Source organism: Cinclus cinclus, chromosome 13 (genome assembly GCF_963662255.1).
Source record: "Cinclus cinclus chromosome 13, bCinCin1.1, whole genome shotgun sequence".
NCBI lineage: Eukaryota > Metazoa > Chordata > Aves > Passeriformes > Cinclidae > Cinclus > Cinclus cinclus.
In genome coordinates this window covers 13,158,328-13,184,525 of record NC_085058.1, presented here as the reverse complement: position 1 = coordinate 13,184,525, position 26,198 = coordinate 13,158,328, and the positions used below count along the sequence as shown (strand labels likewise).

General features: G+C 41.7%; 2 protein-coding genes across 4 annotated transcripts in view; one reads left to right on the top strand and one right to left on the bottom strand.

Moving 5' to 3' along the window:
- Positions 1-18,282, top strand: part of IL16 (interleukin 16) — a 31,392-nt gene extending 13,110 nt beyond the window's left edge. The window contains exons 5-21 of one of the 3 annotated variants that reach the window (XM_062501201.1): positions 1,459-1,552; positions 2,008-2,144; positions 4,911-5,021; positions 5,401-5,515; positions 5,720-5,793; positions 5,887-6,100; positions 7,212-7,329; positions 8,476-8,608; positions 9,365-9,452; positions 10,199-10,674; positions 12,216-12,354; positions 13,594-14,680; positions 15,227-15,410; positions 15,617-15,718; positions 16,393-16,645; positions 17,565-17,690; positions 17,931-18,282. In XM_062501201.1, the coding sequence (XP_062357185.1) occupies positions 1,459-1,552; positions 2,008-2,144; positions 4,911-5,021; positions 5,401-5,515; positions 5,720-5,793; positions 5,887-6,100; positions 7,212-7,329; positions 8,476-8,608; positions 9,365-9,452; positions 10,199-10,674; positions 12,216-12,354; positions 13,594-14,680; positions 15,227-15,410; positions 15,617-15,718; positions 16,393-16,645; positions 17,565-17,690; positions 17,931-18,124 (3,645 nt within the window). In that variant the 3' untranslated portion in view covers positions 18,125-18,282. Of the gene's footprint in view, positions 1-1,458; positions 1,553-2,007; positions 2,145-4,910; positions 5,022-5,400; positions 5,516-5,719; positions 5,794-5,883; positions 6,101-7,211; positions 7,330-8,475; positions 8,609-9,364; positions 9,453-10,198; positions 10,675-12,212; positions 12,355-13,593; positions 14,681-15,226; positions 15,411-15,616; positions 15,719-16,392; positions 16,646-17,564; positions 17,691-17,930 lie in introns of all 3 variants that reach the window. The other 2 variants (XM_062501199.1, XM_062501198.1) reach the window with 2 other exon arrangements.
- A 3,284-nt stretch (positions 18,283-21,566) lies between these two features.
- On the bottom strand, positions 21,567-25,261 carry STARD5 (StAR related lipid transfer domain containing 5). The gene is made up of 6 exons (XM_062501547.1): positions 25,172-25,261; positions 25,020-25,069; positions 24,794-24,926; positions 23,315-23,432; positions 22,239-22,332; positions 21,567-21,714 (listed from the first exon to the last, which is right to left on the bottom strand). Exons 1-6 carry the CDS (start codon positions 25,259-25,261, stop codon positions 21,567-21,569), a joined length of 633 nt encoding a protein of 210 aa, XP_062357531.1.
- Between the last annotated feature and the right edge of the window lie 937 nt (positions 25,262-26,198).

Sequence of the window (26,198 nt, the reverse complement as noted above, 5' to 3'; positions counted from 1 at the left end):
TGTTCATCAGACGTTTGCAGAACATGGTTTTGCCTTTCCAGACAAAACCCAAAACCTCTTGTGGTCAGACTCTGGTGACTTTCAGCATAGCTTTTCCCCAGATAAACAGAGGCTATGGGGAGGCCAAGGACCTGGGAAAATGCAGCAAGGGCTGTTCAAACCCTTGTTTTAGAAACACACAGCTTGCCAATGTCAATTTTCCATTCAGAAGTTGAAGAGAGGCAGAAATGGATTTAAAGGAAGATCCATGAATCCCAGAGAAGACAGAGAGCAGGCCTTGTAACAAAGTAGTTTTGTGGATCTGGAGGTATAGTTAATAGCAAAGACTTTTCAAGGTAGTTAGCTTGGTAAGAGAAACACTGCAAAATCCTTTTAAAAATTCATCTTTGAGGATCTTCCCTGCATTTCTTATTCTGAAGAGTTCCCTAAGGGAATGAGACTGGAAAGCCCTAGTAGGATTTTGCGATTTGGCAATACCCCCACCTGCTGTCCAAGAGGAAAATTAGCATTCCTTAGGTCTTGTATCTCCAAACACAACTCCTGAAATCAGGATTCTGGAACAAATGTTTATCTTGGTTGGCTCGAGTAAGATTAGAACATACAGATCGTGCTCTGATGCTGCTCTTGTGGCTGTCTCACTTCCTGCTGAATATCACAGAGCAAAAATTTGGCGTTTTGTTTTATTGATATCAGTTTCCATATGGTGTCTGTATCTAGTAATGTTCTTCCTTTAACTGGGATTCCCTCAGGATCAAAATAATTGTGCCACAGAAACAGAATCAGATTGCAGGAACCATCCAGCAATTATTCCTAACATCGACTACTTTTCAGATGTGATGTTTTATCTAAAAGTTTTAAATGCTAGAATTAGGGACTATATTTTCAAAAGCAACCGGAGATTCCAACTGGAAAGTACTGATTTTTTGAAAACTCTAAAACTTAGTCCTCAGAGGTTTTTAAGTGCTTAGATTGTATTTTGACTTAAAAACATTCCTCTGAATCAGAAGTTAGACATTTATCCACCATTGCATAGATGGACGTAAAAATCTTCCTCTTGAATTTAACACCTCCCTAAGGTGCTCGAGTACCTGAAAATTATGAGCTACCTCCAGAAATTAGATAAGCATGGCTATATATTACCCATCCATCCAACTATTAATCTGTCTGGACCAGCTGGGGGTGTCCAATTAATTTTCTGTTCATTTTGTCTAAGGACCTGAATCCATTTTTATCTTATTACTTTGTTATAATCATTATTAAAGCAAACTTTTGAGCTTCATTCCCCTTATCCTCCTGTTTATTTTAGATAATGAATTTGCCTCCATGGTTTTTTGATTCAGGCTAAAATCTGTACAAGTCAAATTAGAAGAAATTTGTTTTTTAAGAATTGATCACATTGGAAATTTCTTGCGTAGCAAGGGGTTTTGTTTGTTGAGGATTTTGTTTGCTTTGTTTTAGGAAACACCAACGTGTAAGGAGAGGCCTCTGGAAATACAGAATGATTTTCTGCACGGTAAGGCTGCATGTCAGCGGACTCGCAGTAACTCCACCAGTAAGTTGGAGACAATAATATGTTTTCTTGTAATATCCAGGGAGCACAGATCACAGACCCCCATTGTGTGAGGGTACTATGGTGCTAAAAGAAATGTTGTCCAAATTTATTCTGGGATCCTTAGCTAAGAATTGCTGATGCATAAAATCATCAGCTTCTGTATTCACAATGTCCTGCAGCAAGGTTTGGAGCACAAGGTTTGCATTTTTTGGTTTGGGGCTTTTTTAATGGTGTATTCTAAATAGGCCAACACTTTTTTGGTAGGGAATGCTTGCTTTTTACTATATTTAACATTAATGGGTGTCCCCAAAATGACAACTGAAAACATCAATCCCTTCACAAAGAAATTTACAAAGGGAGAACCATTTCTGAGCAACATTTACCTGAAACGCCTGTGAATTTGTCCGAGCCTTGTGAAGTAAGGTGAAGTAACACTCCTCTGTGCACCCCGGCAGGTGTGAGCCCGTTCTGGGCCGGGGACATGGAGGGCCCAGCGCTCCGCAGAGCTGCGGCCCTCAGGGACCGACAGCCCCTCCACGGCAGCCGAAAATCGCTCTCCCAGCAGCTGGACTGCCCTGCAGGGAGAGCCCTGGTAAGTGCTGCACAACCCCCTGAGAAACAGCCAGCGCTGTGCCCAGCAGGACCCTGTGCAGGGCTCGGTGCAGTGCCTGGTGCAGGGCCCGGTGCAGGGCTTGGTGCCAGGCCTGGTGCAGGGCTCGGTGCCAGGCCTGGTGCAGGGCCCGGTGCAGGGCTCGGTGCCAGGCCTGGTGCAGGGCTCGGTGCCAGGCCTGGTGCAGGGCCCGGTGCAGGGCTCGGTGCCAGGCCTGGTGCAGGGCTCGGTGCAGTGCCCGGTGCAGGGCTCGGTGCAGTGCCTGGTGCAGGGCTCGGTGCCAGGCCTGGTGCAGTGCCTGGTGCAGGGCTCGGTGCAGTGCCTGGTGCAGGGCTCAGTGCAGTGCCCGGTGCAGGGCTCGGTGCAGTGCCTGGTGCAGGGCTTGGTGCCAGGCCTGGTGCAGTGCCCGGTGCAGTGCCTGGTGCAGGGCTCGGTGCAGGGCCCGGTGCAGGGCTCGGTGCAGTGCCTGGTGCAGTGCCTGGTGCAGGGCTCGGTGCAGTGCCTGGTGCAGGGCCCGGTGCAGGGCTCGGTGCAGTGCCTGGTGCAGGGCTCGGTGCAGTGCCTGGTGCAGTGCCTGGTGCAGGGCTCGGTGCAGTGCCTGGTGCAGGGCCCGGTGCAGGGCTCGGTGCAGTGCCTGGTGCAGGGCTCGGTGCAGTGCCTGGTGCAGTGCCTGGTGCAGGGCTCGGTGCAGGGCTCGGTGCAGTGCCTGGTGCAGGGCTCGGTGCAGTGCCTGGTGCAGGGCCCGGTGCAGGGCTCGGTGCAGTGCCTTGTGCAGTGCCTGGTGCAGGGCTCGGTGCAGTGCCTGGTGCAGGGCTTGGTGCCAGGCCTGGTGCAGTGCCTGGTGCAGGGCTCGGTGCAGTGCCTTGTGCAGTGCCTGGTGCAGGGCTCGGTGCAGTGCCTGGTGCAGGGCTTGGTGCCAGGCCTGGTGCAGTGCCTGGTGCAGGGCTCGGTGCAGGGCTCGGTGCAGTGCCTGGTGCAGTGCCCGGTGCAGTGCCTGGTGCAGTGCCTGGTGCAGGGCCCGGTGCAGGGCTTGAAGCAGGGCTTGGTGCCGGCCTCGGAACCAGGCCCCACCTGCCCCACAGGCCCTGTCAGGGGCGATAGGCACTCTGCCCCCTCCTCTTTCTGCCCCCAACATCGCCTCTGAGGACTGGGAGAGCAGGAAAGGCTCCATGCCAGCAAACCCCCATTTCTCCAGCTTCTCCCACTGCCCAGCAGGTTCTGCGGGGAGTTTAAATTCCTAAGGGTGGTTTACACCACCCCAGCTCTGAGCCCCAGAGCCACCAGCTCCCCAGTCCCCTGCGCTGGGCCACAAGAAGGCATGGACTCAGCAAGGCCAGACAGATTTGGGAGACTGGCTCCTGGGCTCTCCAGATGGATGCCAAGGGACTCCTCAGAGGCTGGGAGAGGGTTGGGGTATTTATGGCCAAAGGCCCTCAGGCTCAGACCTGGAGGAGGAAGAGGCAAGCTCCTCACACTCAGCTCCCACCTCCCTCCCTGCTGCTCCCTGCCTTTTCCTGGCCCATCACTCCCCCTGAGGGACCCAAGGCTTTAGCAGGAATGAGGAGACTGCAAAGCAGAGCACAAGCCCCAGCCAAACCACACCTGAGCACTTAGACATCCTCAGGGATTCACTGCGTTTCCTGCTCATCAGAGCTCCTGCGTGGCACGTTCTGTGAGTCTGAAGAGGCTCTTTGGAAGCATCCTGGCTCTGGGTATTGCTACCCACCACAAACAGAAATAAAATATATACCTCCTCACACAGAAGCAAAAGAAATTTGAAAATTTCCTGTTTCAGATTCAGAAGACCCATACCAAAATAAACAGACACCCTGGTCTGACAGAGGAATGCATTTTGAACAGTGTGGTTTTGGTGTTGCACACCTGTTTACCTCTTAATTCTGTTCCCAATCCCAAATTGAATAGATAATCTGGTTTTCATGTAAAATTGAGACTCTCACATATGCAGAAACCAAAATTTTGGCTGATTTTTCACACTCTTCAACACCTGTTAGTCTCACTTCGCTGCATTAAAAAAAAAAAAAAAGTGTTGAACTCTCTCAGATGTGTAATGAGTGCAATTAACTCTGACCCTGTTGAACTTCATGCATAGTTTGCTTTGGGTAATGACTTCTGTCACTCCTTAAATTATCTTGTAATACCCAATTCCATGTTGAAAAGGGAGGTCTTCATTAAATATTTCACTTAATATTTCATTAAAAGTTAATTAAAATGGGGCAAATCTCAGAGGCTGAATTTAGGAAATCCAGCACAAATTCATATTTTGGGGGAAATGCTGAAAACAGCTTTGGTATGTGCCAAGATAAAGTTTTTAGTTACAAGATAAAGCAAAGATTTTGAATCTTTGTCTTGATTCTAGTTCAGTTCTTGAAGGCAAAAATGATAATACTTGTTTATGTCCCCTAATGACCACAAATTTGGGTTTTGGCATGGGGACTCAAACCAGAGCACAAATATATCTTTCTGTACCATTGCACCACTTCAAGAACCAACATGCTAATTTTTCTCCCATTTAATCTCTACAGGACAAATTCAGCGAGCAGTGATTTTGCGAATAATAAATGGCTTATGAAAATTAATTTTTTTTTTTTAAAAAAGAATTTTTAGTACCATCAGTTATAAGGAATAAAATTTAAAAAAAATGTTGCTGCAATACATGCTTAAGAATTTCTGCTTATCCATAAAAGAAAATTGTGGGGTTTGTTTTTTTTTTTCTTTTAATATTCACAGGCAATTTCAAGGCCATCTAGATCCCTAAGTACAGCACAACTAGTGCACACATCCTGTGCCTCACAGGCTTCAGTAATTTCAAACATTGTATTGATGAAAGGACAAGGGAAGGTAAGATTGGCTCTGTTGATTTACCATGAGTTTTACTTCATCTCACAAATGTGATCTGCAAAGTGCAGGGAAATGACTGCAGGTATTAACATGGCTGCTTTTGGGCTGCCAAGCAATGAATTTAAAAAATAATTTAGACACCTTCTTATGTGCATATAATAGTGAATTAATTGATTGGAACAAGCAAAAAGCAAAACATGAGGGGATTCTACTGAAATTCCCATTTACTCTTACTCCAGGAATGTGACTGACTATTTTTTCATGTATTACACTACTCCACTGACAATACTGCCCATGTAGGTAATGTGGAAGAAACTGCAAATGAGCTGTTATGAGGACTGAACATGGGTTCTCACACACCTTTTCTTTCAAAAATTAGGGTTTGGGCTTCAGTATTGTTGGTGGTAAAGACAGCATTTATGGACCAATAGGCATCTATGTCAAAACCATCTTTCCTGGTGGAGCTGCTGCTGCTGATGGAAGGCTACAAGAAGGTGGGAAATACTACTTCCCTCCATTTTCCCACTTCCTAAAAAAATGACACTGAAAGACAGATTGAAGCTGAAATGAGCCATAAGTGACTTTTACACCTGCATCCATTTTTGTATTTCAAGAGTCCTTTTGAGTGCATGTATGTTATCATGTAACTTGCTGCACAAGATACTAATAGTAATATACTTTTTTCTCTTTCAAAACAGGCGATGAAATCCTGGAACTGAATGGAGAATCCATGCATGGATTAACACATTATGATGCTTTACAGAAATTCAAGGTTATGTACTCTCCTTCCAGAACAACCTACAGTTTTAGACACGATGTGCATGTGAGCTCAACCCATTCACTCATTGTCTGTTCTTTCCAGCAGGCCAAAAAGGGTCTTCTGACACTTACAGTCAGGACAAGCTTCAGCACACCTCATTCTGCTTCCAGCTGTCAGTCACCCCTCTTGTGTCAGTCACTGAGCTCCAGTACATGCATAACCAAGGAAAATAGCTCTTTCAGTTCAGAAAATGCAGCATTCTCCTTAAATCCTACAAAGCCCAATGACAGGGTGATAATGGAAGTTACCCTAAACAAAGGTGAGTGTTGACATTAGCTGAGCACTGCCAACAAAGCACTGACTGACAAACCACTGTTCATTTACTCTCTGAATGTCTTTCCTCACTAACCTGATTCTTTTCCTGAACTATTTTTTTAAAATACACTAAATTAGATCTTGGTGCTTGTCAGTGCTAACCAGTATCTATCAACAGCAGGATTTTGAACACCATCTGTCCTCAAGAACCAATCATTGAGGTTTTTTTTTTCCTCAAGCATTAGTCACATTCTTATCCTTCATGTGAAAAAGTAAAGCTCTTGTCAACAAATGCCTCTTATGAAGCAGACTGTGCAATTCTTACTCATAATTATGCAAGCAGCTAATTTCACTCTTGAAAAGGCTTAAAACCAAATGAAGTAAGTATCTATATCTTCTTGTAGTTCTTTCACCTCCTCTCCAACTGTCATCACCTTCCATTTATAAACAACCACTGGCACAATGAAATAAACTTTTAAATATGAGAACATCAGAGCAACAAACAAAGCAAAGCCTCTATGAGGTACCAGTGACTTACCAAACACACATTATGGGATCTGACATTGGTGACTGTTCAGAGCAAAGAGGGTAAACTCACAGAAGTCTTAAGCTGTATTATATAAAACAGAGGGAGGACTGAAATGATATGATTAACAGTAGCCTTAACATATCCTTAATTTTAGCTTGTTTTTCCTCTTAATTTTAGCTCCTTAATTTTTTTCTATTTTGTCTCCTTTTAAAGTAATTTGAATTCTTCTGTAATGACAGATAATTTGCAAAATAAACCTGCATTCCATTGTGTCTGTTACACTTCAATCATGAGGGAGACAAAACCCCCCCATAACAACTTCACAATAAAACAATAAAAAGGTATAGAAAAATGCAATGGAAGCAGTAACAAATACTGAATGTGCAACATTCATGAACACAAGATTTTGGTTCTGGTTTGTGTAGAAAAAAAGAATTAAATGTAATTAGTTTTTAAAAAGGTTATTCAATGGTTTACTTTGACTGTTTCTTATGTTTTTTTAATTTAATTAGTTTTTAAAAAGGTTATTCAATGGTTTACTTTGACTGTTTCTTATGTTTTTTTAAACTATTATTGATTCTTTCAGAGCCGGGTGTTGGCCTTGGAATTGGGTTATGTAGCATCCCTTACTTCCAGTGTATTTCAGGGATCTTTATTCACACCCTCTCACCGGGCTCAGTGGCACATATGGATGGGAGACTCAGGTAGGATGAGAAAGGCTGGCTGTCTTCTGCCACAAGTTTCTCATTGACCTGTTTTATGGGTTTGTTTTTGACCTATCTGGGCAGGATGAAATACTGATTTCTGGGTGTTTGGGGTTTAAAGCATGTGTGCTATTCTCAGGGTTGGAGCATGTGTCTTCAGGACATGTGGGATTTCCAGAAACACAGCAGCCCAGTGGAATCACTGCCTCTTGCCCAAGCTGGGCTAACTTTGAAGGTCTTAGACAGGCTTGTAACATTGCTACTGGAGGAGATTTCCAAATGAGAAAGTATTTGGAAAAACCTAAACATATGGCATAACTTGGCTTGTTTGAGCACTAGATTTTTTCTGATACTAGCTCCTCAAATTCTATCACTTCTTAACCAATAGAAAAACAGATTTGCTGAAATGAGCTGTAGTGAGAGTGTAGAAATTCCAATTTCGGAGATTTTTGACGAACTAGTAGTGTTGAACATATTGAGAATTGAACAGAACACAGCAGCTTCAGTGAAATCTTTTTGATTTAAATTCTGTAATACTCCTCTCTAATACTGTAGTGGAAAAACTATAGTCTTAAATTATTTGATTATTCGCATTATACAAATCAGTGCCTTCAGTCAGGTTCTTAATGTATGTGAGAACTAGAGCAAAGCAAGGCAGCCTCAACTTCCATGAGAGCCAAATTTGGATTTCCTCTAGAAAGATCCAGTTTAGTGGATTTTGATAGTTTGTCATTAGAATTTTTCTTTTAATGAGTTATTCACATATGTACCAGAAACACAACATCCTTTCTGACATTAAATAGCACTAACACAATATAAAAACATAGAAAGTGAAATGTTAACTGGAAAGGAAGGAGGGAAGGTGTAGGTGGAAGCAGCAGCTGAGCTGCAGACTGCAGAAAGAACACCAAGTGTGCACAGCTGAACATGCAGAAAATTGCACGCAACATGGCAGATCAAAACTCCTTGACTCATTCCCCATTCCATTTTCTGTAACAGGACAGAAAGATTTAATCTGTAAGCAAATTAGAGTTTGTCCTTATGAATTTGCTTTTTGTATGTTTTCACATGAGTGAGACAAGGTCAGGAGAAAATCTCTTTTGTTTACATCCTTTTTTTAATACATATATATATATATCTCTCTAGGTGTGGAGATGAAATTCTTGAAATTAATGAAACTTCAGTACAAAATACAACCCTTAATGAAGTTTATGCTGTGCTAAGCCATTGTGATCCTGGTGCAGTACAAATCATTATTAGCAGACACCCTGAACCACAGGTATCACAGTCTGTATTCTTTCTGCCTTTCAATATAGAACATATTGAGAAATAAGAGGGAGAAAGTGCTGATCTAATACAGGTGGGGGAAAATGTTGACTACAAAGATGCTGATCTCTTTATGATCATCACTGCACGGAAAAAAAATCTGAGATATGCACTCTCTTTAGTAGAATCATTTAAGATTTGAAGACCACTGCTGACAGTCTTACATGAGGTTCTATGCAGTGAATAAGAAAACTACAGAAAAAACATTTAAGGAATAACTCAAAATATACTCCTTATGTAAGAAATAATTGAAAATAATAAGTAAATAATTTGAAACAGAGAACATACCTCCCCCAAAAGAAATAAATGTTTATACATTTGTCTTTCAGTAATTAAAATTTAGGTCTTGCCCTGCCAATATTTATAATTAAATTAACATTGAAGTACAATGTTTTATTCTTGCAAGGTTTTTCTACAAAATGCTTTCTAACACCAAATACTGTATAGATTATTATCAAGTTTAAATTGTTACATAAATTATGCTGTATTGAGTTACCTTATACTGGTAAATCCAGGACTCCATTTCTAGTGAAATCTACAAAAGGATTTTTATCTTCAAAAGGTCTCATTTTAACCTAAACAGCCACTAAACACTAAACAGCCACTAAACACAACATATCCATAGATATACTTCATATATACTGGGATATATACAAATATAAAGGAGTGAAATTAACTCATGAGAGTAAAATGGCATGATATTTCCTAGGTGTCTGAGCAACAGCTAAAAGAAGCTGTTGCACAAGCTGTGGAAAGCAACAGATCTGGAAAGGAGAGACACCAATGGAGTACTGAAGGTAAAAGAATAAATGCATTCACCGAGACATGGTAATTTTGACTTAGATGTCAAGAATGAGTACATGCTGTATAAGAATCCTTGAGAACAGTCAAGTAACCCAGAGCAGAAAGAAAGAAAGAGGAGGAAACCTCCTGTTAGGAAAACCCTCCTAACATGTCTCCAATGATACATTACCAGTGATGAGAACAGACGGAGTCTGATTACCAGCAACAATTTTTTGTGCAAACTTCCTCTCACAGTTGCTCATCCTCTTCAATTCACAAGCTCTGCTGAGAGCTTTTCAAACAACTGTCTGTAGGTGACAGGACTGTGACAGCAAGGAACTGCACAATAAAGGTGATGTCCTAGGGGCAAACCTTGTTAATCCCTTATTTGTGAGGAAAGGCACATGCACTCGGGGCTGGAGCTATTTGCCCAGCTCAGGTATGACATCCTCTCCCAGTAATGGGTGGAATGATACTCCTTTGAGTGTCCTCTAAAGGACCAGCAGGTAACAGTCATCATCAGTAAAACTATAGTGCTGACATACCTATACATAGGGAAAATGTTATTTGGGTGTTCAGGAACTTTGGGTGTTCCTGAACTTGTCAAGTTCAGGAACTTGACCCTACAAGCCTTCGATGCACAAATCATACCTTTGCATCCACCAAGGATGATACTTAGCTGCAGATTTCACCAGCTGAATCTTAGAAGCGAGCACTTTGCACGTACTGAGCAGACATTTTGACCATGTTCCTGATTCAGGTGTTAAGAGGCTGGAAATGAGCTGGCATGGAAGACACCCCTGTGAGAAGCACATGGACAGGAGCGCGGGTTGCTGCAGCCGCAGGGCACAGCGCCTCATGACCCGCTCCAGCAGCGACAGCAGCTACAACCCCCGGGCCTCGTGTGCCACTGCTGCTGTGCACCAGCTCACAGACTTGAAAGCAAGAGTACACAGTGTGGATGTACCCATCACCCAGCAACCTGGGCTGCTGGACTCATTCTCTGCCAATAATTCAGGAAAAAATTACCCTCTGGCCTGTAGTGAAGGTGGTCGAGCCTTGCAAAACATTAAGAAGTCATCAGAGATCCTCGTTAGAAAACCTAAAACATCAAAGCCCAAACCTCCACCAAGGAAATACTTCAAGCAGGACTGCACATGTGATGACCAGGGTAATGCAGAGAGAAAAGAAAAGCTTGTATCAGAAGTGGTTGCATCACCTTCTGCAAGTGTTCCGGTAAAGTAAAATGTACACTTTTCTTGTGTCTGCATATTTGTGAGGCAGGGGAAGGAGCAAGCCAAAGTGGCTTTGCATGGCAGCAGGAAGAAAGGTAGGAAAGAAAGAGAAAATGTACGTACATGTGACAATTGGGGGAAGAAGATGAGGCTCTTCTGTTTTGAAAATAAAGTGTGTATCTTAGTGAAGCCAGTTTACTACAAAATGTTATGTTCTACATAAGGTCAGAAGGCAGAGAATTGTCTGAATATCTTCCATATTGAGGTATCCGAGTTAAAATCCCAGTGAGAGCAGCTGCAAGAATCAATCTGAGTCCCTTCCTCTCCTCATGAGCTTGTGCCACTGTGGTATTGAACATACTCTGGTTCCAGGGTTATGCCCTAGGCTGGGACTGGAGGGGTTGACACAGCCTCTGATGCCAGCTCAGTGTGGCTGACCCCAAACACCTGTGCCACTGAACCATAGAATTTAAGAAGTAGTCATGAAACAATAGTTTCTTTGTTTCAGTAGCGGATTTTTACTGGAAGAAAGCACTTACATTATGTACAGCAAGGAATCTTGGGCTCAGATACATTTCTTGAGACCAGGAGGTATTAAATAAACCCATTTAAATTGTGGTGCACACACATATTTGTTGATGACCTACAGTATTTGAAAACAGTGTACATTTGTACATTACTAAATTTCAGTTCCCTATCTTATTGAAGACAACAGAGTGTTTCACTTTTGCATGAGTGTGAAGGATTGTGAGATCTGCATGCTGAAACAAAACTGTGGTTTGTTCAAAACTGAAACCTCTTTTCCCCAGGTTTAGTAATATGCCAGTAGAAGTGAACTGTTCTCAATGCAATGGGAAAAAACAAAAACAAAAAACAAACAAACATCCCCCCCCCCAAAAAAAAGCCAAAAAACCCCACCACAAAGGCCCCCCAAAGAGATTCCAAGCTGCAAAGATAAATACAAAATTATGTAGAGAAAACTGAAGTCCACATATAATGTTAATATGCAAGAAAATTTCAGTTAAGCATCTCAAGTAAGGTCACTTTAACCATCCTCTGAGTAGAAACCACTGCTAGAAAATCAACTTTCAGAGGTAAAATTAAGGAGAATAAGTATTTGTTGAACTTACCACTCCCTGCAACTTCTTATTCTTCATACTTACTCATTCTAAATGACAGTGTGAAGAAACGAAATCTTAAGATCAATCAAATCCATGCAAAATCAAGGTCTGTTTAGGAAGACAACTTCTTCTGTTAGGACAGTCTATATATCTCTATGTTCCCAAGAGAGAAAGTTTCTTGTCAGAATGTATTTTAGATGATTAAGAGAAGGTTTTATTAGTGCTTTTGGTTTTTTTTTAACCTTTATTCCCCACAAATTTCATACTAGTCAGTCTGAGGCCTGCATACCACAATGTTAAACAGGGTTTCTGGTTTTTTTTCCAGATTCATATATTTCTTCAGACTTGTTTTCAGACTCATATATAGTGTGGTTTGCATAATTGCATTCTGACACACTTCTCTTTCCTGTTTGTTCAGCAGGAAGTTGGAGAACCAATGCTAGAGGGCCATCAAACTGATGTAACCTACAGTGTCTTCACCACTTCTCCTACAGCATATGATAAGGAGCACACAGCTGCTGCTCCAGTGGGCAGAGATCAAGAAAGAAAAGAAAAATTAGGTATGTTTAATTCCATGAACTTTTTTCTCCCCAGCTAAACATATAGTATTTAGTCTGGATTTCAAAATGGGTATTGAGCTGACTTTACTTGTTCTTTAAATGTAGTCTTCAAACCATATCTGTAAATTTTGGGGTGAACAGATGAAATTTCAAATTATTGATTAATCTCTGCAAGGAAAGGGAAAATAGATCAAAATCAGCATAAGAGATAATTTATTGCAATTTTTAAAAAATTATTGATTAATCTTTGTAAAAGAGAGAGACTAGATCAAAAGCAGCATAATTTTTTGTAAAAATTGTTAATGGACAGGTACAATATTGCTGCATTACTTCAGATGAAACTGCTTCGTTATACTGAATAGCTAAGATTAAAGCTTAGTTTTAGCATTTCTAGAAGATATTTTTATGCACAATTTCAAGGCTCTAGTGTTGCAATGGTACAAACCACTGATCAGTTACTTTTTTGCTGTGCTAGTTAAAATTAAGGAAACTTACTGTTAAGGGAACAAGACAATTTCAAGAGATCTCTTACAGAATTACATACACCTTTATGTTGTAAGTTATGGCTCATATAATTAAAAAAAATTAAAATGTTGCCTTAAAAAAAGTTCACACTGAAGCAGAAAACAGTACCTGCACAAACAGAAGTTTGCTGCCATGCAGCTCCACCATGTCTAACATTAAAATGCTAAATTGCTCTGTGAAGTAAAAAATATTCCCATATTAGAGTCTAGTTTTTATTTATCTGAAAAATCAACTGGAAATGCCTAAGGAAATTTGAGGAAGCATAAACATTGAAGATCTTCCTATGATAGTCTTTTTAGAGCAAGATGTATTTATAAATGTAGAAAATAAAAAATGTTTTTAAAAATAATTTACTGTAACACCAGCTTTTTCTCTAGGCTGCAAACAACAGCAACTTTAAATTTCTATTTTAGCTATTACAGCTTGTATCAAGATTTCTCCACCCCAGATTTTCAGTATTTGTTAACTCTTTTAAAAAGCAATCTCATATTTAAGTGTGCAAGAGCCTTGTTTATTCAGTTAATTTCAGTGCCTGGATTCAGAACTTCTAGATCAAGAGTTATGAATTTTTAAAATTTTAAACATTTTAGAAACATCAAAAAAAATCGATCAGAGGCTTGAATGAAATTCAAGCTTGATGAATTAATAATGATGCAATGAGAAAGGGTGGAGAAGCAGACAGATGGTTGTTTATAATCAATGTCGCTATTACAGGGACTCCACTTTCATCGATACAAAGGCCTGTACTTAAAAGACAAGCACGGGTAGATTATAGTCTTGATACAACAGAAGACCCCTGGGTGAAAATTTCTGACTGCATAAAAAGCTTATTTAATCCTACCATGAGTGAAAACAACGTCCACTTAGATTTGCAACCTGGCATAGACAACAAAAAAGAGACTCAAAATCGAAGCAGCTCAGAGACAGTTCTGAAGAAATCAGAATCAGAATTTGTCAGTTCCAAAGTGCTAAAACCAGATGAAAATGATGGTGTGAAAAAGGGTCCTCCTGTTGCACCTAAGCCCACCTGGTTCCGCCAAAGTCTGAAAGGATTGAGGAAAGCAAATTCAGATCTAAAACCACAGGCAGATCAAAGCCCTCCCAACCATGACAGTATTTCCAGCAAAAAACTGCAATCCAGCTTATCACGTGTATCTCCTGGAGGATCATCAATAAAACAAAGAATAAGCTCATTTGAATCCTTGAGTGCTCCACAGTCACCTGAAAAAAGCCCCCGAAGGTTGAGCCTAAAACCATCGGTGCAGAAAGAACCTTCTCCCACTGCAACAGGGGCAGAGACAGCTGCAGGCTGTTCAAACCAAACCTTCCTCCAACATCATGAAATCAGCCACCAACAGCCACCCGTGGCTATGGCTACAAAGAGCCTGGATAGAACTGCCTCTCACAGGGAGAGCACTGCAACCAGCTCAGAGAAAAGCAGCAATGCCAGCGCTGAAAATTCATCGAGTCTCTCGACTCCAGGAGCCATTGCAAACTCCCATCTTGTGTCAGTAGCAAAAGCACACAGCCTAAGGTCACGAAGCTTCCCTCTTACTGCTGCCCAGGCTTGTGAGATAATGAAGCCATATGATGAGAAGTATAGCAAAATCTATTCCATCAGCAGCCAGGTGTCATCTGCTTTAATGAAATCATTGCTTTGCCTTCCTCAGTCCCCAGCCTCTTCTGGAAACAGTGCATGGGAAACTCTGGACAGAATATCTAAGTCCTCCATGGAGGAGGATGGGGCTTCCACCTTGCCTGCAAATGAGAATCATCACCTGGACACTGGGTTTTCCCTCAAGTAAGAGACCATATTTAAAACTCAGATTTACAGATCAGCATTGGTGAGCATCTGCACTGGTTTGCTGACAGATTAAAATTCTAAGGTAGCAGCACACAGAAGTAAAGTGCAGACTAAGTTAAGGGCTTTTTAGAGCACAAGGGTTAAATGACTCATGACTGTTAGTTTTGTTTTTAATGTGTATTATTTTTTGAATTTGTATTAATTAAATATGTATATATGTAATATGTATTACATACATACATATTTCAAACATCCTCCTATTTAAGAAGCATTATTTCTAGTATCTCTGTGATAAAGCAGATTTAAGTGTCTTTGTCTGAGGCCATGAGATTATTTTTATTCTTTTATGCAATGGATTCTACTTCCTTTAAGTTAACATGATTAATTTCCATTTGCCCATATTTATACTATTTCTAGGAGTTACCATATGAATTACATGCTAGTAAGATGAAAATATGACTGCTCCAAAAGTGCCTTTTGCTTTAGTGGGTATGTTCTCTCATAGCTCAATGTTTCTTTTTTGTCCTTGTCACAATGGGACAGCCTCTCAGAGCTGAGAGAATACACAGTGAGCCTGGCAGACAAAGGGAAGGAGGAAGACAAACAGGAACAGGGCTCACCTCAAGCATCCGGTGTATTGGGGCAGTCAGTCATCTCTCTGCTTTCCCCTGAGGAGCTGGCAAAGCTTATAGAAGAAGTCAAAGCCCTAGATGAAGAAACCTTAAAGGTAAATCTGCTGCCTTTTTTTTTTTTTTCTTTTTTTTTTTTTTTTTTTTGCACGATTTTCAGAAAGCTGTAGCGTGAGCGTGTCTGGTTAATCTTTGCAATTTAGTGCTTATACCACTAAGTCTCATTGTAAAATGTACAACAGATTTCCCAATCATTGTGACATATCTTTTGGAAGTTTTTGACTTTATTCCTTTCTCTGCCCAGGAATTTGATGATATTCATGTTACCGTTTTACATAAAGAAGAAAATACTGGGCTTGGATTCAGCCTGGCAGGGGGCATTGATCTAGAAAACAAAGTGGTAACAGTAAGTAGCATCTTAAAAAATACTCCCAAATCTATGCTCTATCTAAAAATACATACCTTACTAGGTTTTGGTTTTTAGATAATCAAAGTAGGCAGCTGTATTGATAGGGTTGGAAGGACCATAGTGGGTGAAAACAGGTTCCTTCTGCACAGAGCTGCCTTTCCAGGTGTCTGGCAGTGTCCTGCTTCCTGGGGCACCTCCTCCCCAACACTACTGAAAGCTGAGGCAGAACACACAGCCCGCAGCAGGGAATAACCAACATCTTACTCAAATGCTTACAGAAGACCATGCAGGATGGTCTGGAGGAGTGGGGTAGGTGAACACATGTCAGGGGTCTGGAAGTTGGACATAAGTCTCACACCTCGTTCCTCTCATGATCAGAGCAGCAGGAGGGTCAGGAACTAGAATGTGCAAGGTACATAGCACGGGCAGCAGGGCTTTAGCCAGCTGGTACCAGGGCCAAACTGCTCCCCTGGCTGCTTGAGGAGGGATGTGCACAGGAAAACTCCATGCAAATTTATTCAGTCCTCCATCCAGAAAAGTGATAGAAGCAACTTGTTCCTGGCAAAGAATGAAAAATGCACATGGTGTAAGGTGTTAATAAATGGATTTAGTGACTTGTCCTTTTTTCCTCTTCCCTTGTTTGTGTGTGTGGTGACTGGGCTCTCTGATAGGTTCACAAAGTATTTCCCAATGGACTGGCCTGTCAGGAAGGAACTATTCAGAAAGGAGATGAAGTGCTCTCCATTAACGGGAAGTCTCTGAAAGGTGCCACTCACAGTGATGCCTCAGCAATCATGCGACAGGCCCGGCAACCCAGACAAGCTGTTGTTGTCACCAGAAAATCCAAAGATGGAGGAAAAGATCTCAGTGTTTCAATCAGCTCTAGTACATCATCAGTGGCAAGTGATGCCTCACAAGAGTCTGGTAAGTTTAGTGGCTTTATCTTGCAGCCCCCACCTGGTAAGTGTTTACTCATCACCTGAAATCCAAGTGTTCATAAAACCGGCAGTGGCTGCATAAATCTGTGAACCCTGATTAAAGACAGCACAGCTACTAAAACATTCCTGGAACAGACATTGAAATATTTGAAATAACTTCAATGAAAAGGGAAAGAATTAATGGGTTTCTAAAATAAAAGAACTCCTTAAAAAATCCAAGTGTGATCCCCTACATGAATTTTGGTAGATGTACAAAGGTGGTTATTGTAGCAACACATCTAATTGAAGGTATAATGACAACTCAGTGATTCTTTATTCTAATACTGTTAGAAGACTTGTACTCCATGAAAGAGAATTTCAGTTTGAACAAACAATATGCTATTGTTTGATATAGCAGGTGGCTACATCTGAAACACAGCAAGGTCAGAGTTTTGCAGATTATTTCACTTTCAGAATACTTTTGTGTTTTTGGTTTGGTTTTTGTTTTTTGTTTTTGTTTTTTTTTTTTTCCTAAAGCATGATCTGGAGATCTGTAGCTTTATTTCCATACTGCACATTGTGTAGTCATATTTGCATAAATATTTATTAAAATACTGTAGTCAATAACAACTTCATAACTAATATGAAGTCAAATATTTTCCTTAAATTTTCTTCATCTAACAGATTTTTATAATTCCAGTAAATCTTACATTTCCGTTCTCCCATTAATTCAAACATAACTTTCCTTCCCCAGCTTTTCAGAGGACCTTAAGATGACAAAATGAGAAATTTAAAGCTTTAGTTTTCTCTTTCATTTGGCAGGTTATAGGACCTTTGAAAACAATCCAAAAGTCAATTTTTTTAACAGATGTTTGAGCTTTTTAGACTGTGTGCTGTCCATTTGGTAACTTTCCATTTGTTTCCAGCCACTGGAGATACAATCTGCACTGTAACTCTAGAAAAAACACCTGCTGGTTTAGGATTCAGTCTGGAAGGAGGGAAAGGCTCTATTCAGGGAGATAAACCCATCATCATCAACAGGATATTTAAAGGTAAACACACTTAATGTGTTCCCAACTCAGGCAGACTCGTGGGGCTCATAACTAACTGCTGATTTGTAACTATGGGAATATTATTTTTTCAAATGCAACATTATATTGTTTGGTACCAGTAATTCATTGCCTGCTGGGACCAGGTGGTTTATACATGCTGGTGATCCATTCACTATAAGTGAAAGATCCATTAAAGTTTCCTCCACAGAAAGAATTAAAAAATTCATTTTCTGTCCCCAGGGACTGCACTGGAACAGGATAGCCCTGTTCAGCCTGGTGATGAGATCCTACAAGTGCACACAACTGCCATGCAAGGACTCACTCGTTTTGAGGCATGGAATGTAATCAAGGCATTACCTGATGGACCCATCACAGCCATCATCAAGAGGAAGAATCACAGCTCTGTTACCAGCAAGTCATCTGAAACTTTGTAATAGGAGGGATTCGACTACTGCCAATATTCAAACAAAGGATTTTATTACTTGCAGGCACTTGGCTGGCACAGCAAGATACTCAAAAAGCACCCATGAGGAGTACACTGGACCTTACTACCAGTTACAGAGAAAGATGTCTGGGATTAACTAAAACATGCAGGAAACAGCATGATTCTTATTTCAACCTTCAGAAACAGATGTTGCAAAGCATATAATTATAAAATAATGACTTTGTTAATATATACTGGTTGTAATAAAACATATGACAGCTGCAGTACTCTTCTATTTTCATCTATTAACTTAGCAAGTATCAGAAGCAGATCCTGTGCTAAATTTTCAGTGTTACTCTCCAAGTCCTGTGCTCCACCTTACCTTCCCAGTAACAAGAAATATGTCTACAAGCCTACAACTAAGCACTGCCTTAGAGGATGGGTGGGGCAGAGAAAGGAGTTTTGTATGTCAAAACATTCCCTGAAAAATTCCAGGTTTCCTATTAAAAACAGAACATTCAGGACAGCCAAACCCTGTAAAAGTGACTTTCTACTAGCAGCTGACAGAGCCATCTCAACTGCAGCAGGCAGACACAGGGTGGAAAGAGGTTCTCATGGAATTCCAGGGGGAGACAGGAAACTGAGGGTAATGTAGTAGAAGTTTTCCTAACCTTCTTCTGGCCAGAGGTCTCAACAGGACTACAGAAGGAACATAACAAGGCCGTTCAGAGCAAAGTCTTACCTCCTAACACATTTTTAAATGTCTGTGTTAATATTGCAAAGGAAAGTACCAGTGGGAATAATTGTGAATCCAAGTACTTCTGAACTGTTTATTCTGGAAAGGCCAAATAACTTGGAGACAAATCTATGCTTCAAACACTGCTTCCTATATGCACTGTATGGAATTCTACCAGCAGCACAGGTACCTATGGCAAGGTGGTCTCTTGCTTGGTCTTCTCTGACCTGCTTCACTGAAGGGAGAGAGAGATGCAAGGGCAGGATAGAAGTAGTGACTCCCCAGCTGAGAGCCAGATGGCTGACCTGGTTATCGTCCTTGGCTGTTCACCTTCCCAGATATGGGAATTTTCTGTACCCTTCTTCAGTTACCTAATTTCACCAGGAAAAAAGGAGCTCAGGAGCTACTTTCCATACACTTAGCACAATGCCTCAAAAACAGAAATTAAGAGAAAAAGAAGGAGGATAGGCAGGAGAGGGTATTAATTAAATCCAGGCATTGAACTTCTGTGGCTTTTTCTCATAACACAACTATAAATTAATCCTTGAAAGAACATTCTTGACAAGCCATCTGTCTCCACACTTCTAAATACTTAGTCAGCTGAGCTCTTTCCCAAAAAATAACCTCTATCTCAAAACCAAAAATTTATTAGCCGGGTAGCAACAAAAGTAAGAAAAAATGTGATAGCAAGTGTTTTTATACTTTTTTGAACTGGTACCTACATAAAAGTCTTTGCAAAAACATTTCCAACTCCAGTTTGGCAGGGCAGAACGCTGAATGGCTCATAATTCCTGGATAGAAGCTGTTCAGCATTCAGAAAAGGGGCTCTTAAGTTATTCCATGATGCTTCTCACCACCTTTATTGCTCAAAGCAATAAAAAAATTATGAATCACTAATAAGCCATGTTATCAACAAAAATAGTTTGGATTACTTGAAGAAAGGAGTGGCAACCTCAGCTGCGCTTCTAGAACTTTCTGTTAACTAAATTTATGATAATCCTAGCAAGACGTGCCAAGATGTTATAATTCATGCCTAACAACTTCAGTACACTCACAAAAATATGTATAAGCTGTTGTAGTATCAAGGCCCACATCTCTTCTCAGTGATCTTGTTGTTCTTCCTAAGTATAGAAGGCAGCAATTGGAAATAAAAACCAATCGAGGGCAAAGAACCTTGAGAGCGAGTGTGCTCACCAAAACACCTCTTCCCTAGATAGTGGGCCTCATCAGGGAAGGCTTTTTCCTCTCTCTTTGCCTTAAATTCTGAGAGATACTGGAACTCCAAGCAGCTCTTCTGCTTCCCTGATGGCAGAATAGGTATATAAGGAACCATTTCAAAGAACGATTCAGGAAAAACAGTAAGATGTAGCACAAAAAAAATATTTATTTCACCACAGTCACACAAGATTTTACATCTTTGTATACAAAGGAGACTGGACTAAAAACTGTTTCCTTGAAAAATTAGTCCATAGGGTGAGGTTTGCATTGGGAAACTTATTGTGCAAGTCCATGCCCTACACCAAAGATAAAAAAAATACAGGGACAGAAAGCTGACAATATTAACCTTGTTAAATAACTGAGTCACCACAGTAAAATCACAACCTGCATTTAACTTCCTCACTCAATTATTTTTACATTTTTAATTATGTGTAATCCATAGTAACATCTGACATTCCTGCAGCAACCAGCACCATAGATACCTCTTAAAATGGACATACCTTGGCACACAAAATCAGGTGCTGATTTCCCAATGTAATGTAGGGAGGCAAACCAGTCTTAGAAAAAAAACGTCTTTATGGCGTGTCAAGGCAAAGTCAATGAAAATATTATTTACCCGTTAAAACCTCTCACCACAGGAAACCAAAAAACATTCAAATACGGTTCAAAATGGTAATTTTGTGTGCCTTTTGAAAATGGCAAGTAAAGTGCTTCATCTTCTTTATTTATTGCCTCTATGTTGGTTGAGTTTGTGTCATGACACAGTGACACCACTGGTTTTGGTAGCAGAGAGGGGAAAGGGGAAAGGGAGAGTGTCTATTCACCAGCCCACACACTTGTGCATTGAATAGCACTACTGGTCCTTGACTTAAAAAATAAAAGCACTTAAGGCATATTTACCATCAGTATTGATGTCTCCTGGAACAAACAAGTGAAATTCTCTACATAATCCCACTTGTTCTGGCTGTCACAATTTGCAGGCGGGACCCACTGAGGCATTTTAGCAGCTCTGGGAGCACTGGCAGCAGGAAGGATACATCATCTTTTGGGAGTGAAACATTTTTCCACAGGAATCTACAGGCAGCTTCAGAGACCAAACAGAGCTGACCTGCAGCTGGCTGTGACAGTAAGTGGATTTTAACAATGCTTCATCTCACAGACACTGACAGAGTGGGCAACAACAGATCCAGTATGTCTGCCCTCTCCCTGCAGACACTCACCACTGCAGCCTCCAGGATTCTTCCAGCCTCAAGTGTGGTGTTTTTCTAATCATTAAAGTGAAGAATTTCGTATTACATAAGAATGCATTGTTCTGCATGGAGTCAGATAGAAAATGCTGTTTTAAAAATGTATTGTACTCAGTTCCTTGTTTCATGTAATCTTTTTTTTTTTTCCTATCTTAGCAGATAGAAAAGCCCTGAGGCCAACTTTGGATTTTTACCCACAGGCTGACAGGTTGTTTCCTACCCTCAGCTGGCGACGTCAGCAACTCATCTTGTCATGCTTTTAATGCCTTAACAGCTTTGGTCAGGTTGCTGTAAAATCCAGATATGCTAGATGGAAAAAAGGAATCCACCACTGTCTGGGGAAGATAGCCACCAAGATCCGTCTGAAAGAAAGTGAGGAGCTCAGTCCTGTCTGGCTCCCTGCAAAAACAATGAAAGTGATTTTATAGCCCGTGGTTTAAGAGCATTAAGAACTTTTCAGTGACTCTTACTTGTATTAGAATAGATACTTCCAAGAGCTTTTTTTTTAAAAAACAGACAAATTCCAGTGAATGTAGCTACAAAATTAAAGTTTATCTACCCTAATAAGCTACATTACTCTGTTTATAAATTACGGCAAATCAACCAGATACTCATTTACCAGAGATTATGATCATACTTGTATGTTTTGCTGAATTTCCAAATTTCAAGAGATCAGGGAGAATTGCACCATGATAACAGTTTCTGTAATATTAAAGACTTCCCTCTAGGAAATTAAGATAAACTAATTCATTGCACAAAAATGAGACCAAGAAGGGCACTCGGTCATTATGATTACTGGGAAGGCAGAAATGTATCATTGCCAAGAGGTTACAGGTCACATGTGGCCACATGCAAGTGAACACACCACACAATGGATAAAGAGGGCTTTAGAATCTGTAACATTCAAACAGATTGTTCCTTACCCTGGAACAGGTATGCAGAAGCAGCCACATGGATAATTAAAACCTCTCACGAAATTTGGTTGAGGAGGACACAGTGGGTGTTCCACATTGTTGGCTGAAAGGAAAAGCATTGAAGGAAAGTGTCATTCTTCCAGACGACAGCAAAGAGTCCTTCGTACAAAAAACTCCAGATGGGAAGCAAACTCACTACTCAAAATGTATTTAAAAATAACTGCAGTACAACCTTTTCAGTGTGGGGCTGACAAATGGTCAGGAAGAAGAAGAAGAACCATTCTTGCCTTAGAATGGGAAAATCAAAGAAGTGTTGAATTTAGAAGCAATTGTTACAGAGCTCTGAAAGAGGAAGCATTGACACTTGGACACAGTTTCACTGGCCCATGTTGTGTGAGGGCATTGCTTTTCTTGAGAGGTCATTTGGGTTACTTCCAACAAATCCACCTCACACAGATACATCACTTGGCTGCTGACAAGCTGCACTCTAGCAAGTATATAAATTCCTGACAAGGCTTTTCTGAATGGGATGGGAAAATGGGACACCTGAACAGTCAGGCAACAAAAGCTCAAACTTGTAACAGCCAAACAACAGAATGAAAGTGAAGAAACAAATAAACATACACTGGCAGCCCCTTAAAATCAGCCATATTTGTTTTCATAAAACCAATTATTTTGGTATATTTATTCAGTGGCTTCACTGAAACCTGTGCAGAAAATGTTAAAACAGGATTTAGCCTAAATGGGACTCCTTTTAGAAAGTTCTTTAAACTCTTAGAACAACAAAAAAACACACTCAAAATAATCCAGAATTTAACAGTAAATTAAATAGTTATTCAATCTCAAAACCATAGGCCAGTCTTATCATTATCTGAATGTTAAGATAATTTATATACTCTGGGAACGACAATGTAGAGAGATTACTATTTTGTCTTCTGATCAAGATCAGGTTATCAACTACTGAACAGCTTGCTACTTAGTTTTGATTTTGTTATTTCTGCTAGCTTTTATTTTATGGTTGCTTCCAGCAGCTGCTGATTATCTCCAAATGTAACATGAACCTGTTCAGAACACAAGTGCCTTACCAGCAGACAGCATGGTCCCATCTTCGTATTGCTTCATTACTACTACATCCACAAATTCCCTTGGTGAAATAATCCTCATGCAAGCTGAAGGGGTTGTGGTTCTGCATACAGAGACAGTCTGGAAATCACAGAACAGAGTGATGAGTCAGTTGATGTTTTCCAAAGTACAGCAGAAAAATCCCTGTACTTTCTGGCACTCTTTTAGTTATACTTTGTAAACCCATCAAGGAATTGTCCTACATCCTTTGTTGAACGAAAAGTAAATCAGCACAGTCAAAAGGTGCTATCATGATCAATCAAGGACAGGAAAAAATCAAAGTGACAAGGTGTTGCTTCCATGTTCTGAGGGGACAGATACCACAAGGGATGCCGAAATGCAAATCTGGCACATCTGTGCTCACAGGACAGTTAAAACCCTTATCCTCCCCAGGGCAAAGAGAACTTCTTTGTGCAGTACACACAGGATACAACTTGATAACCCAGTTTGTTACACTGCACAAACATTAACGATACCATCTGCTTCCCTGATTGGCTCCCAAAACAGAAGCTCCTACCACGCTGGTAGGAGCTGGCAAGTCTGTGAATTTCAAGTGGCAGGCTGCAGCACACCTGAAGTTGTCTATAATGAATACCAAATACCTATAGGATTCTCCCAAGAAAAATAAACTTCTTGGAACTTCCACAAACATTTCTGGGACTGGTTGTGCTTGCACCTGGCTGCCTCGAGCACATACAACCACTTCAGATAAAGGACATAAATCCAATGACCTTTTAATTTTCCGGGATATTAAAAAAAACCACAAACAACTGAATTAGACCGTACAAGCATGGCAGCATTAGCTGCTGCTCATACACAGTCCTGCACATCTGTCTTCTCCAAGTGCAGCATCTTTATTTTAATGACAGATGCAAACCACTGGGTGCTGAGGCCAGCTGAAGGCAGGGTGTGATGTGCAGGGCAGAGCGTCACTGCTGCCATGGTGAAAGATGAGCCTGAACTGATGGCTCGATTACGTGAATGCTTCACTGCTTAGCTAAGTCTCTGTACCCTCTAAACCTCCTCTTCTCTCACACTGAGCTTGTTTAAAACAATCGTGCTTAGCTTGATTTGCAGCATTAACGACAATGTTGTGCAGGAATCTTTAATGCTATGGATTTAATGTTATACATATATATATGTTATACATTTGCATATTTTAAGTACACAGTATTTAGCCAAGAATGATTTTCCTTTCCTTTCCAAAAGATAAACTATTGCCTATACATACATACGTTAATAAAATGTGTAAAATTTATGGAGAAAAGAAAAAAAAACAAAACCAAAGGAAAAAAGGCTTCTTATCCCTGCATCGTTCAGCTGATCCAGAGCCAGAATGACAGTACAACTTAGGACTTGCTATCTCCCTGCACATGACATCGGCTGTCTCGTAAGGCCCAACATTACATAAATCTCGCCGGAGCAGTTTCAAAGGCACTTACATCACTGATGGCTTCGATAACCTCAAAGTCCTTCACGTTTTGGTCCCACTTGGTCCTGAGCCCGCCGGCCACCGGCTTTATGCACTCCCAGACATTCTGCGGGCTGGCGGGCAGGATGCCCTGTCCCTTGTACCTGCGGGGGACGAAACGAAACCGAACGGCGCTGTTCTACCGTGCCGCAGCACCGCGGGCAGGGCCCCGCACCCCGGGAACGAGCCGTACTCACAGATTGCCAGCGAACTCCGCCGAGGGTCTCCAGGACACCGCGACCTCACCCTGCGGGGCAGGAAGCGTTCAGTCCCCGGGCTGTGCTGGGCCGGCTCCCGGCCCGCGTTCACCATCCCCCGACCCACCGTGCTGCGGCAGCCCCCGACCCACCGTGCTGCGGCAGCCCCGCCAGCCCTCGGGGTCCCTTCGGTAGAGCTGCAGCTGCTCGGCCGCCGCCTCAGCTCGCCCCGCGCAGTCCATGGCGGGCGGGCGGGGCCCCGCCGGAGCCGCTTTGAGCGCCCGCGCCGCGCCGCCCCTGGGCCGATGGCGGCACCGCCCCTCACCTGAGGGTGACGCCGGCCCGGCCCGGCCCGGTCGCACCTCACGGCCCGGCGAGCGCGGGGCTGGGGACGAGCAGAGGGCGGACTGCGGGGATGGCACGGCCGGAATGTGGTAACGCGTGTGCGATGGGAGGCGGGGCCGTGCTTCCTCTGAGATGGGGCCGCCCCGCGCTCCTCTCTGCTGTAATGGCAGTCCCAGTGACACGGAGAGAAACAAGCGAAGAAACAACCAACACATCTTCAGTATCTAAAGGAAGTGCGAAATTGCGGTGGTGTGTGAGAAACGGGATTGAATCTAGAAACTACGAGTAATGAAGTGAGTCTTTTAAAGGCCACGGGTCGAAAGTTTATCACTGAGAACCTTACCGGGCTGGTCTGAGGCTCACCAGAAAGTTAATACAGGATCTAGGATTTCATCTAGAAGTCTGACTCACGTTGTCAGATAACTCCCTGCTCATGTGATAAACTCTAAGGAAACTCACTATTCTCTTTAGTTAACATTTTTTTTCTGATTTGTTTGGGCCACAGCATATTCAAACACGGCACATCAAGATGAATTCGAAGTAGCAGCTCCGTTTGCAGGAAGCTGATTCCCTGCTGAATTTACTCAGGGAGTGTCTTCAGCTCTGGCTGCGCCAGATAAAAAGAGCCTCATCTGATGTATTTTTGTACTGGTTTAATTAAGTGCCCCAAGTACACGGCTTTTGATTTTCCAGTAAGCAGAGACTTTGGGTTTTGACAGCATAGGAGTAAGGAATAAATTGGAATATCAATAAATTGGAATATAAGATTTTGTAAAATTTGCAGCACGTCAGTTGGGTTATTAAAGCAAGGTACAATAAAGAGTGAAACACAAG